Here is an 11,406-nt window from a genome sequence, read left to right as displayed (position 1 = left end):
ATATATATATATATCAATTATATGTATATACGTTATTGAAATATCGTACAAAATGATACCAAAGAGCGATAATTATTAAATGCATGTAAATACTTGAAAATTAATAGTTTACCTTTAGGGCAAGCAGGCGGCGAAGATTGCGAAGATAAAGTAAACCAAAGAAAACCAACTGAACGGAGATGGACTTGTAATACTGATGTATATACTAATCATATATTTCACACATTACGAATGTTTGACACCTTATAGAATGTTTGCATTACTTTTCGTCTATAAAATACATTTCCTAGATTATTCTAAAAGATAAATTACGTTATAAATCGCGAAAGATACAGATAACATGATCGCGGCGCGGTGACCTATCGAATGACGATATTGCGATTCTCGAAGGTCGGATGGTCAAGATATCGAATCGATCACCTTTGTTAGGTTAGAAAGACCAAGAGAGAAACCAATTCTCTGATTAGGTTATGAAATAATATGAGAATGAGATCTGTTTTCTGACTGAACTAATAAACACCAGTAAACACTTTTGGAACTTAAAGTAAGATAGATATATATTTGACGAAAGCGAGAGAGTTTTAGTGCAGTCTTATGCAAAAATAAAAAAACAGACTTAAAATGTTCAAACAAATTTTGCGATCTGTTGGATCGTATAATTTAAATCAGATTTTATCGGGTAAGCAAAAACAATTGAGTTTTTCTCTTCTATTTGAATATTGGGCAATATTAACTTAAAAAAGCGGCAACTGAGCAACTCTAATATTGTTAACCTTTAACTGGACTATTAACAATTTAATGTCATTTAGCTATATAACATGTCATCTATAATTATGCACTAATATTTTACAATATTAAATTTTTTTATGCAGATACATCACAAAAAGCTGTTGCAATATATCTCAGTGTCGTTCAACATCAGGATATTCGGACGTTTAGTACTGTCACATCTACGAGAAAATGGGATTTATACAGTGCTGTTTGTTTAGAACGTCATCCAGTTATAATACAGTCAATGGGAGAAATGGAACTGAAATTTTATAATATGTTGAAAAAAATTGAATATGAAACTAGTTTAAAATCTGATCACGAACTGAAAAAAGAAAAAGAGGAACAAAAAAAGTCAAGCACCAACGAAGACACAACAATAGAGACCTTGGTACAAACTGCACAGGAGTTTGAGGATAGCAGTCAAGAGGAATTAAACAATTTTAAATTTGCGCTAACAATTACGAGTATGCAATAATTTCCTTTTCATAATAGAGCATAATAATTTATAAAAAAGCAGAATATATGTTTATAAAATAAATCATGTACAAATCTTTATTTCATGAATCATAAAATTATTGTATATATTCTATGATTTTAAAATTATTTTTCTTATAAATAATTTGTTTGCATGTATTATTTTTAGAATTTGATGAACAAAATGTAACGTCAACTTTAAAACGTAAATTGAACAAAAATTTGCTTTTACTAGTACAACAAAAAGTAGGTAATTCACATTATTGGATACCTCCACAAGGTATTCGAAAAGAAGGAGAGACAATGAGACAAGTATGTTTCCAATTTTTTTGTACAACTAATTTTGATATGTATGAATACTTCAGCAAAGACTAAAAATATGATTTGGTTAAATAAAATTATTCTTTTGCAGACTGCAGAGAGAATATTACAAGATGCATGTGGCGCAAATATTAAAGTGAAGTTTTATGGTAATGCACCTATCGGTTTTTATAAATACAAATATCCCAAAAAACTTTGCGAGCAAGGAAGTTACGGTGCTAAAATTTTTTATTTCTTGGCAAAATATATAGATGGAGATATCACCAATAATGTAAAGTATCAGTGGTTGGATAACAAAGAATTAGAAAAAGTGTTACCTAATGAAGTACAAAAAAGTATTTCACAATTTATGTCATTTATTTAAAGAATAATATAAAATATTGAACTTATTCTTTATTCTCTTACTGTAATCTATTTTTAGTAATATTAATATTATTAAGAATTCCTAATACTCTTCAATATTAAGATAAAAGAACACGTGAGGAGCAGACTTTCAAAATGCATTTTGTCCAACATTTGTAATTTTCAGAAAACGAGAAAGAAACTACGCACACAAAATTACACACTTTAAAGAAAATAACAATATGTCAATCGATAGGATGTGAAATATTAAATAAAAATGTTAAACAAATGCATTTTATTTGTCTGTAATTAAAAAACATAATGCACTTTGAAACGTCTGTTCTTCCACCAAATAAATTGATGAAAAAATGTTGTTTAAACATCTCAGAGAGAGTAGCTTATAATATGAGTCTTTCAACATTGAACACTGTCTCTAACTAAAAAAAATGAAATTTTGGACAAAACTCATTTTGAAAATCTGCTCCTCATATATATGTGGTTATTCGTGACAGACAGGGTGTCCCGTAAATTTTGGCAAATCACTTTTGTTAAATAGAGCGGACTAAACTGAGTCGAAAAGTCCTTTACCATTTTGTAATTTTCGCAATCAGTTTAGTCTGCTCTTTCTACACAAAAGCGATTGGCCAAAACTTACGGAACACCCTGTACACGCAACGTACGCACGCACAGTGTATTTATCATTTTCATTGCCATAAAACACTTTAATAACTTTGAATTATTATAAATAATATTATATAAAATAATTGATAACATTTTTATTAATTCTTGATTGTCTCTATATTATCAATCTAATATTTGAAAATAAACATGATAGTTTCTTTAAAAATAAAAATGTGTTTAAAATATTTATTAAATTAATTAAATTTTATGAAGTTTATTATTTATAATTCAAAATTATTAAAGTGTTTTATGTGTGTTAATGAAGTTATGTATAATGAAGTGCATCTTAGAATCGACTAGATCTCTTTCGTCCAGTATATTTGGAATTATCTCTAACTTCTTTTCCTTGTCGTCGTCGCCTTTCTTTCTTTTCTAGAATCCATTCCCTACTTTTCTTCAGTGGTTTACCTCTGGCTTTCTTTATGTATTCCCTATAATATAAAATGCGTTAAAAAATGATTATAAATCATAAGATAATAAAGATTGAATAACAAAATAATAAAGATTGAGTAATAAGATAATAAAAAATGAATAACAAGAGATTCAAACCTTCTAGAATTAGTGACAGTTTGTCTATCTTCATTATTTATTCCTAGTGCTTTTGGAAGAGGAGCAGCTCCCCCAGTCATTAAAACTAAGAACATTTTCTTTGCTTTTGTACTATTTGGAAAATCAACGACTACACCACCAAAAAAGCCAGCTTTTGTAGCTTGCGCTGTGATTAATTCAACCTGTTCACTGTTCTCTGGATAAAATTGTAGTACTGCTCTTGCGTTCCTTGATAGACATGCATACAATGTTGAGAAGAATTGATATAAACGTTTCGTAGGATTATGTGTAGCTTTGTTTGCATAACATAACCATTGAAGTGCAGAGATACTAATAGCTCCATCAAATGTACCAGCTTTAAATGGTAATCCTTGACCTACATCTCCCAGAATCAAGTCACCATCTATTTCTCTTTCAATAGCTACATCTAAAATAATATATCAATATATAATTTTACATACATATATACATGCACTTAATATTACATGTTATAAAAAATATTGTTAAATTATATCATATCAAAATTAAAATATTTACCAAGCATAGCCGAAGAAATATCAACACCTATCCATACATGTCCCTGATTTTCCAATACGCTGCCACTAAGGCCTGATCCACATCCAATATCCAAAAGTAAGCAGCTCTGATCTTCAGGTAACAAAAGAAGTTCTATAGCACGTTCAGACATGTGTATTTGGATTTCTATCATACGAGAACTTATCAAAAAAAGGATTATTACATAGATTTTATTATAAAGATGCAATAGATATAGGTATATAATTTGTAAAATTATTTGTAAAAATTATGACATACCTTAAAGTATATTTATTAGCTTCTTTTTCATCATAATACTGTTACAGAAAGAATAAAATGTTTCTTCTTTAATTTATTAATACAATTTTTAACCTTTTTATTAATTATAAATTAAATTATTATTTGTTATTAATTATAAATTAAAAAATATACAAAGTCAATGTAAGAGAGTTTACAATGTAAAATCTCAATAAACTTTGCAACTTACCACTTCAGGTGGTGCCATAAGCTCTGGACGCTTAGACATTTTTAACTATTGATATTTATTCGTTTTTCAGTTCGATTTTAATTTTCTTTTATGTTTTAAACTGTGTTTTGTTCCATTAATAATTAAATAACAATTAATTTGTAATAATAAAAATAACTTCAATTAGCATCAATATTATTTCAATAGTATTTTTAATATTTCTAATTCACTTATAAGATTTCTAATTTGTTTGATAAGTTAATATTTTTTGGTAATTACAGTTTGGCACAATCACCTAAAAAAAAATCAATAAATCATAAATTAGGTTTATTCGATGCGTTTTAGCATGAAATGAAAGAATCTGGCAGAAATAAGCGTCAGATTCTTTCGTTTTGAGTGAAAACGCGTCGAATGAGTAGATTTTTATTAAGATTTTAGGTTGAGAGAAGGGAGGGGGCTATTCTAAATAATTACCCTAACCTCAATAGAGAGAGTCGTCAACTTTAATGTTTAATATCTCGGTTCGCGAAACAGAGCGACGCTTATTTCTATCAGATTCTTTCATTTCATGTAAAAACGCATTGAATAAGCCTAATTTTATTGATTTTTAAGGCGATTGTGCTAAACTGTATAATTACCTTTTTTTTCAATATATTAATATTGAATAATTTCAATAATATAATATTATTGACACTATTTTTAATAAATGCACGTGTCTCATCGAACACATAATAGAACCTAACCTAATTTGAGATAGTTGACTATAGATTTATTCTTCTTAAGATACGTTTCCACTAAGCGCGTCATGCATCGCGTCATCCATCGTGTCACAACGCGACGCCACAGTATATGCAGTAGCGCAACTCTCTGTCGGCACCTTTAATGTTAGGTTGGCCAAAATAGAGTGCGCATGCGTGAAATAAGTAAGTTACCTAGCGTTGCCACGATTATCACCTAAACTTCTTTCTCTTTTTATCCTTTTTTTACTCTGTCAAAATTCCTCGCAAAATTCACTAGATTAATTCGCATCGCAATCCAACAAATTCGTTGAAATGAGTAAGTGCTATTGTAGGAACACATTGGAACATATTAAAGCATGCGAATAAACCTAATATTGCGATGAAATAATTTAAACTTTATGAAAATTAATAAAAATAAATTGTAAATATATTGAAAAATAAAGAAAAAAATTTAGAAAAATTAGGAAAAATATTAAATTAACTTAAAAATGTATATTTGTATAGAAATATTATGTAATTATATATCTATGAAAATGTTATGAAAAAGTTATGAAATATAAAAGAAATTTATATACATATATGTCCAAAAAATAAGTATAAGTAAAATAAATAAAATACAATAAATAAAAAGAAATCCTTTTTGCTCAATTTTCTATGTCACCTTTTGTTTACTTTTTCACTTTATCACTTTTTTACAAAAATTAGACCAATCTCTCGAGATTTTTCACACAATATTTCACCAAATGAACAATACATAATACGTAATACTTTCCTCTAAATTTCTGAATCATATATGCTTGAAAAACAAATATTTAAGTGGCACATTGAAACGCTTATTTAAATAGAGAGAAAAAGAGAGAAAACAATAAAAAAGAGAGGAAATAAGACGGGATAACTTGCTTATTTCATGCATGCGCACTCCATTTTGGCCAACATAAAATCGAGAGAGTTGTACTGTATATACCACAGTATATACAGTAGCGCAACTCTCCTGATTTTATGTTGGCCAAAATGGAGTGCCCATGCGTGAAATAAGTTACCTAGGATGCCATGGTTACCCACATAAACTTCTTTCTCTTTTTATCCTTTTTTCGCTCTGTCAAAACTCACTGGAGTTCGCGTCGCACTCCAACAAAATTGTAAATATATTGAAAAATAAAGAGAAAATGTATATAGAAAAATATTAGGAAAAAATATTAAATTATCTTTAAAATGTATATTTATAAAGAAAAATATTCAAATATTATATAATTGTAAATATATTCTACGAAAATGTTTTGAGTTGATATAAAAGAAAATTTTGATATATGTATATGTCAAAAAAATAAATTTTAAATACAATAAATAAAAAATTTAATATATTTTATATAGAAAAGATATATATTAATTAATACAATATATATATTATATATTAAAATAATTTTGATAATTATGCTGACATATAATGTATACGTAATATACAAAGTACTACATGTTAAAATATTAAAAGGAAATGTTTTATTAATGAACAAAATAAAGAGATATTTTACGAGACTAGTCTCTTGAGATTTCTCACACAACACTACCAAATGGACAATGTAGGTTATATTTCCCTCTAAATTTATGCTTTCAGCTCTTTAAATAGAACATTGAAACAATCATTTAAATAGAAAGAGAGCAAAGAAGGAGGAAATGAGACGGGGCAACTTGCTTATTTCGCGCATGCTCACTCTATTTTGGCCACGCAAAATCGGGAGAGTTGTGCTACTGTATATACATACACATATAGTGGTTCCACTTAAACATTTGTTCTTCAAGCATACATGGTTCAGAGTAGAAATTTAGAGGAAAGTATTACGTGCATTGTTCATTTGGTGAAATGTTGTGTGAAAAATCTCGAGAGATTGGTCCAATTTGTGTGAAAAAGTGATAAAGTAAAAAGTGAACAAAAAGTAACATAGAAAATCAAGCAAAAAGAATTTTATTTCATTTATTGTATTTTAAATATTTATTTTTTGGACATACATGTATGTAAATTTCTTTTATATCTCTTAGCTTTCTCATAATATTTTTATAGATATATTATAAATATAATAACATAATATTTCTTTATACAAATATACATTTTTAATTTAATATTTTTCCTAATATTTTTCTATATTTTTTCTTTATTTTTCAATATGTTTACAATTTATTTTTATTAATTTTCATTAAGTTCAGATTATTTTATTGTAATATAATAGTATTGATTTATTTGTTTGTATATACGTTGCATGCTCTAATATACTCCTATAACAGTTCTTACTCACTCCAACGCATTTGTTGGAGTGCGACGCGAATAAATCTAGTGAGTTTTGACAGAGCGAAAAAAGGATGAAAAGAGAAAGAAGTTTAGGTGATAATCATGGCAACACTAGGTAACTTACTTATTTCACGCATGCGCACTCCATTTTGGCACTCCAACACTAACATCAAAGGGCCGACAGGGAGTTGCGCTACTGTATGTAGTGTGGCAACGCGAAAGAAGTTCAAGAATAGCGTCGCACTAATTCACATTGAACGTGTTACCGCAAATCAACGCAATGCATGAGCGAACACGCAACCTAGAATCATGAAGGCCTATCGACAGCATTTACGACAGCATTTTCGTAAAAAATTTTTATTATACTATTGCATAGACAAATGAAATTTGTGGAAAAGGAAAATCGAAGGTTTATTCTGGGAGCATCCCATACTTACTATATATATGTATATATATATGTGTGTGTATATATAAGTAGAAAGTTTGATTTAATAAAAAAAATTATAATTATGTAGGAAGGAAAGGATTGATAATTTGTTGGAAGGTACAGTCGCAGCATATTTCTTATAATGCAATGCTGCTGAAATACACATCCGTGCGCGGTTCAGCCGTCGAGCGTTGAGCGATAATAGGCGGCGGGGAAAAAGAAGGCAATGCTTCAAAAGTTGGTCCAAAATGTACAATTATTTCTGAGCACCGGTAAATTTAACAATGTGTATTCCAACAACTGTAGGAAGAATACTGAATCACTTCAATAGATAAATAAAAAATTATTTGTACATTGCACAACATATAAAGACTTTTTAATTTGTGTACTATAAAATTATATTAACATCCTATAATTAAATTAATCATCTCACTTTTGCGATTTAGTTTATTATCAGAATTTTCATACATTCGGATAATAATTATAAAAGAAACATTTAACAGAGGATACTGATTGACATCAAATTAACATTATTACAAAAAAAATATGATTTCTTTTTGGATTTTTTCTAAAAGTAAACGGATTTCATTTACATATAAAATACTAGTTTTCTATCTATTCGACGTATTACGTCGAATTATTTTTGCTACAATTGTTGGTTTAATACTTTTAAAAATACACATATAATTTCAATAATTAAATAAAAATATATTTAAAAATAAGTTAAAAGAAAAAGAGCTACAAACCTAATGTACGATCAATAGTTGAAACATTGAATATTTTCAATTCTCACATAAGAATATAGTTTACTATGGAGGTTGGTGTAATGGCAGAATGTGTTTCCTTGATACAACAATTATCATCGACAATCAGAGAATCATTTTTGATACATATCACAAAGCAATCTTTTCTGGCAAGTTGCTCAATTTTTCGAAATCACTCTCTCTGTCACAAAAGAGGTACTATTATCAGTTTTTTAGACAAAATATTTTATCTGTCACACCCTCGCTTCCAACAAAAAAATTTGATCGATGCAATTCATACTTTTCCTGAAAATGGTTATTCTCTCTCTTTTATTTTTTCCACAATAGAACAAAGATTAAAATTGTATACATTTGATAAAAATATTACACATAATTTTCAAATCAAAGAGAAATATTTTATTATTCCTTATGTACATTCCATATCAGAAAGTTTTCTATCTATTTCTAACAGGTTTCATTGTAAATTAGCTTTCATCATCACAAATACTTTAAAAAATTTTATTGAGAGAGGTAAAAATAAGTTGGAATTACTTTCGAATTAAAATGTTTTATATCAGATCTTGTTACGTCCAAGCTCCGCGCGGATGCGGAGCTGAGAGGGTGAACGCAACAAGGAACCGAATTGTTAGACCGATTTGGTCGTGTCCAGACTCCGGACCGCAAGGGAGCTGTGGGGAAAGACCGACGCAAATCGGGAGGCGCTTCGCTTCGTCCTGAGGTTCCTAATGAGCCGAGGGTCGAATGAAGGACGAACTGGAAACCTCTGCTCGTGCTCCGTTAAACGGACACACGAGTCGGACATATTTTTAAAAAGGGCCCAAACTGGGTCAATGCGCCAAGAGGAGCGCACTTTAACGCCAGCTGCGCCAGTACGGCCGTATGCCCTGACTTTCGGTCATGGAACTTAATCCAAGTGACCGGGGAGAGGGCGAAGTGCAATCGTGGGAGAACTTAAGAATACGAGGAGAGGTTATATTTAAAAAAAAAAGACTACTGGGGAGTTATTTTAATAATAGTGTAATATAATAAAAAAACAATTGATCGTACATTTTGAATAAAAATAAAAGAAAATGAATACAATGATAGTACAATTTGATGATTATGATTTATACATGTGTAAGTGTGTGTGTGTGTGTGCGTATGTGTGTGTAAAGTATCGTGGCAGAATGGAAGGGAGGAGTTACGGAGAGAGTAACGAGAGAATAAAAAGAGAAGGAGGTTTTGGTGAGTGCATTTGAGAGAAGGAGGAGGTGCAATTAATACTGGGTAGGATCATGGGGTTGGAGGCAGAAAGGAGCGAGAGGGATAAGGGATGCTACGGGAACTGAGAACAGGCCATCGGATCCTACAATCCTCACGACTACCTGGTTGGAGGGGTAAAATAGGTCATGTAGTCTAGGAGTTGCTGGGCGTTGTGGAAAAGGAGAGGAAGGGGGGGCAGCGGGAGAGTACCCATTGAGTGGGACATGTGAGGTTGAGGGGGTGGTGTCAATTGGAGGGGGTGATGGTGGATGCGGGGGGAAATCTGCGGAAGGAATCGGAGATGGATTGGAGATGGGAGAGTATGAAATTTCGAGGGGTTGCTAGGGAAAACTGTACGAGCGGAATCGGTTCCGATACTGTCGGTTGATTCTGTGAGTTGGTAACCTAGGCGAGGGCGGCGAGTCGGCGCGATCGGCTGATTCTCATCAGGCGGTGGCGACGAGGGGCGAACGCATGGCGTGAACGCACTAAAAATTTTATCTTTAAAGTAAGGTCCCCAAAGAACAAAAAAAAAGGGGAACGAAGGGGAGGGACCACGCAATGTAAAGTGATGGAATTGAACTTATTGCTGAGATGGCGATATGCGAGATGGCCTAACCGCGGAGAAGGTGGCGTCAGATGTTATGGCTCGACTTCAACGGACTTCCTCGATCAGGAAACCCCGTAGATTTTTTGATTGAACCCACTTGAATCCCGATGATTCAATTGATCTCACTGACTCTATCGGGAACTTTTTGAGTATCGCGACCACTTCTCTAACTTATCGGAAAATTGCGAGACAAGTGTAGCCCGAGGAAATCGCAACAAGTGTAGCTGGAGAACTCAGAGAAAAATCTGCGACGAGGACTGCGGGACCGCGATTTTTATACTAATCACCCTAGATTACTCAAATTTGGATTGATGGAATAGGTTTCGTTGGCTGATAGTAGGATTTTCCTTTGCTCTTGGATTGATCAAGATTTTGGGGAAGGAAAGGATGTTGACAGGAATCTGTAGTATGGGAAAATGTCCTCCAAAATTTTATGATTTTAAGATTTATGGGAAAACGCACGTCTCGTGCGTCAAGAAGGCGCGCATGCATCGTCGCTATGGGACCACCCAGAATCTACTCCGTGCCGTTTCTTAGATTTTTTAATTACGGATTCGCGAGAATCGTTCGCGACTTGACCGTTAATCTTGGCGTCGGTCTTGTGCTTTCCATACGTATTTATTATTGATTTTTATCTCGACATTCACGAGGAGATACCGGATTCCTTATTTTAGTTTTTAGGGTAGAAAAAAAAGGAAAGAAGATAAAATTTTAGTGTTTCGACGAATTCCAGATCTCTACAAAAGAAAAGAATCGTGCGTCCGCCGGACGTAATAATCTCATGTGATGATTGTGACGCCAGCTATGTCATTATAGCCAAACTAAGAGAAAACTAGATATTAGATTGCGTGAACTAACTGTTGTCTCGCATTTCTAATCTTACGGTTTTGCGATTCATTATTTTTATTTATCGGTAATAATATTGGATTTATTTTTATATTTAATTCACTGTAATGTAGTTGATCCGGCACATATCCCATACTCGTATGCATTGTTGCATTAATTATTCGCTCTAATCGGAAAATTATTTCGTTCTAATTTCTATAATCGTGATTCGCGTATGTTTGAATTATTTTACCGATCTCCCTCATGATTCGTTCTACCGGATTGGATTGAGGATTGTAAGGAGTGGTTTTACGGATAGAGAACTCTTTCGTTTGTGTAATCTGTCTAACGAATTGTCTCCTCAAGAATTGTCCTACAT

The 11,406-nt window shown here is 31.6% G+C and overlaps 2 protein-coding genes across 3 annotated transcripts; one reads left to right on the top strand and one right to left on the bottom strand.

The window, feature by feature from the left end:
- The first annotated feature begins 445 nt into the window (after nucleotides 1–445).
- Nucleotides 446–1,930, top strand: LOC108753164 (39S ribosomal protein L46, mitochondrial). The gene is made up of 4 exons (XM_018494523.1): nucleotides 446–679; nucleotides 873–1,235; nucleotides 1,415–1,557; nucleotides 1,658–1,930. The coding sequence occupies exons 1-4, from the start codon at nucleotides 622–624 to the stop codon at nucleotides 1,928–1,930; spliced, it is 837 nt and encodes a 278-aa protein (XP_018350025.1). The 5' UTR covers nucleotides 446–621.
- Nucleotides 1,931–2,839: 909 nt separating this feature from the next.
- LOC108753159 (probable 18S rRNA (guanine-N(7))-methyltransferase) lies at nucleotides 2,840–4,256 on the bottom strand. Of its 2 annotated transcripts, XM_018494511.1 has the most exons (5): nucleotides 4,160–4,256; nucleotides 3,952–3,989; nucleotides 3,676–3,854; nucleotides 3,139–3,565; nucleotides 2,840–3,020 (listed from the first exon to the last, which is right to left on the bottom strand). In XM_018494511.1, exons 1-5 carry the CDS (start codon nucleotides 4,196–4,198, stop codon nucleotides 2,876–2,878), a joined length of 828 nt encoding a protein of 275 aa, XP_018350013.1. In that variant the 5' UTR covers nucleotides 4,199–4,256; the 3' UTR covers nucleotides 2,840–2,875. The 2 variants fall into 2 exon arrangements, with proteins under 2 accessions (XP_018350013.1, XP_018350014.1); XM_018494512.1 differs by lacking the exon at nucleotides 4,160–4,256 and having other exon boundaries at nucleotides 3,676–3,840; nucleotides 3,952–3,967.
- Nucleotides 4,257–11,406: the final 7,150 nt, after the last annotated feature.

The sequence above is a fragment of the Trachymyrmex septentrionalis genome, unplaced genomic scaffold, assembly GCF_001594115.1.
Source record: "Trachymyrmex septentrionalis isolate Tsep2-gDNA-1 unplaced genomic scaffold, Tsep1.0 scaffold66, whole genome shotgun sequence".
NCBI lineage: Eukaryota > Metazoa > Arthropoda > Insecta > Hymenoptera > Formicidae > Trachymyrmex > Trachymyrmex septentrionalis.
This window is presented reverse-complemented; position numbering and strand designations above follow the sequence as displayed.

Excerpts from the sequence above, each read along its gene's own strand:
- LOC108753164 (XM_018494523.1), top strand. The coding sequence starts at position 622 with ATGTTCAAACAAATTTTGCGATCTGTTGGATCGTATAATTTAAATCAG. Across the intron at positions 680-872 it reads TTTAAATCAGATTTTATCGG|ATACATCACAAAAAGCTGTT; the intron begins GTAAGCAAAAAC and ends TTTTTTATGCAG. Across the intron at positions 1,236-1,414 it reads ATTTGCGCTAACAATTACGA|AATTTGATGAACAAAATGTA; the intron begins GTATGCAATAAT and ends TATTATTTTTAG.
- LOC108753159 (XM_018494511.1), bottom strand. The coding sequence starts at position 4,198 with ATGTCTAAGCGTCCAGAGCTTATGGCACCACCTGAAGTG. Across the intron at positions 3,566-3,675 it reads TATTTCTTCGGCTATGCTTG|ATGTAGCTATTGAAAGAGAA; the intron begins GTAAATATTTTA and ends ATATTATTTTAG. Across the intron at positions 3,021-3,138 it reads ACTGTCACTAATTCTAGAAG|GGAATACATAAAGAAAGCCA; the intron begins GTTTGAATCTCT and ends TTTATATTATAG.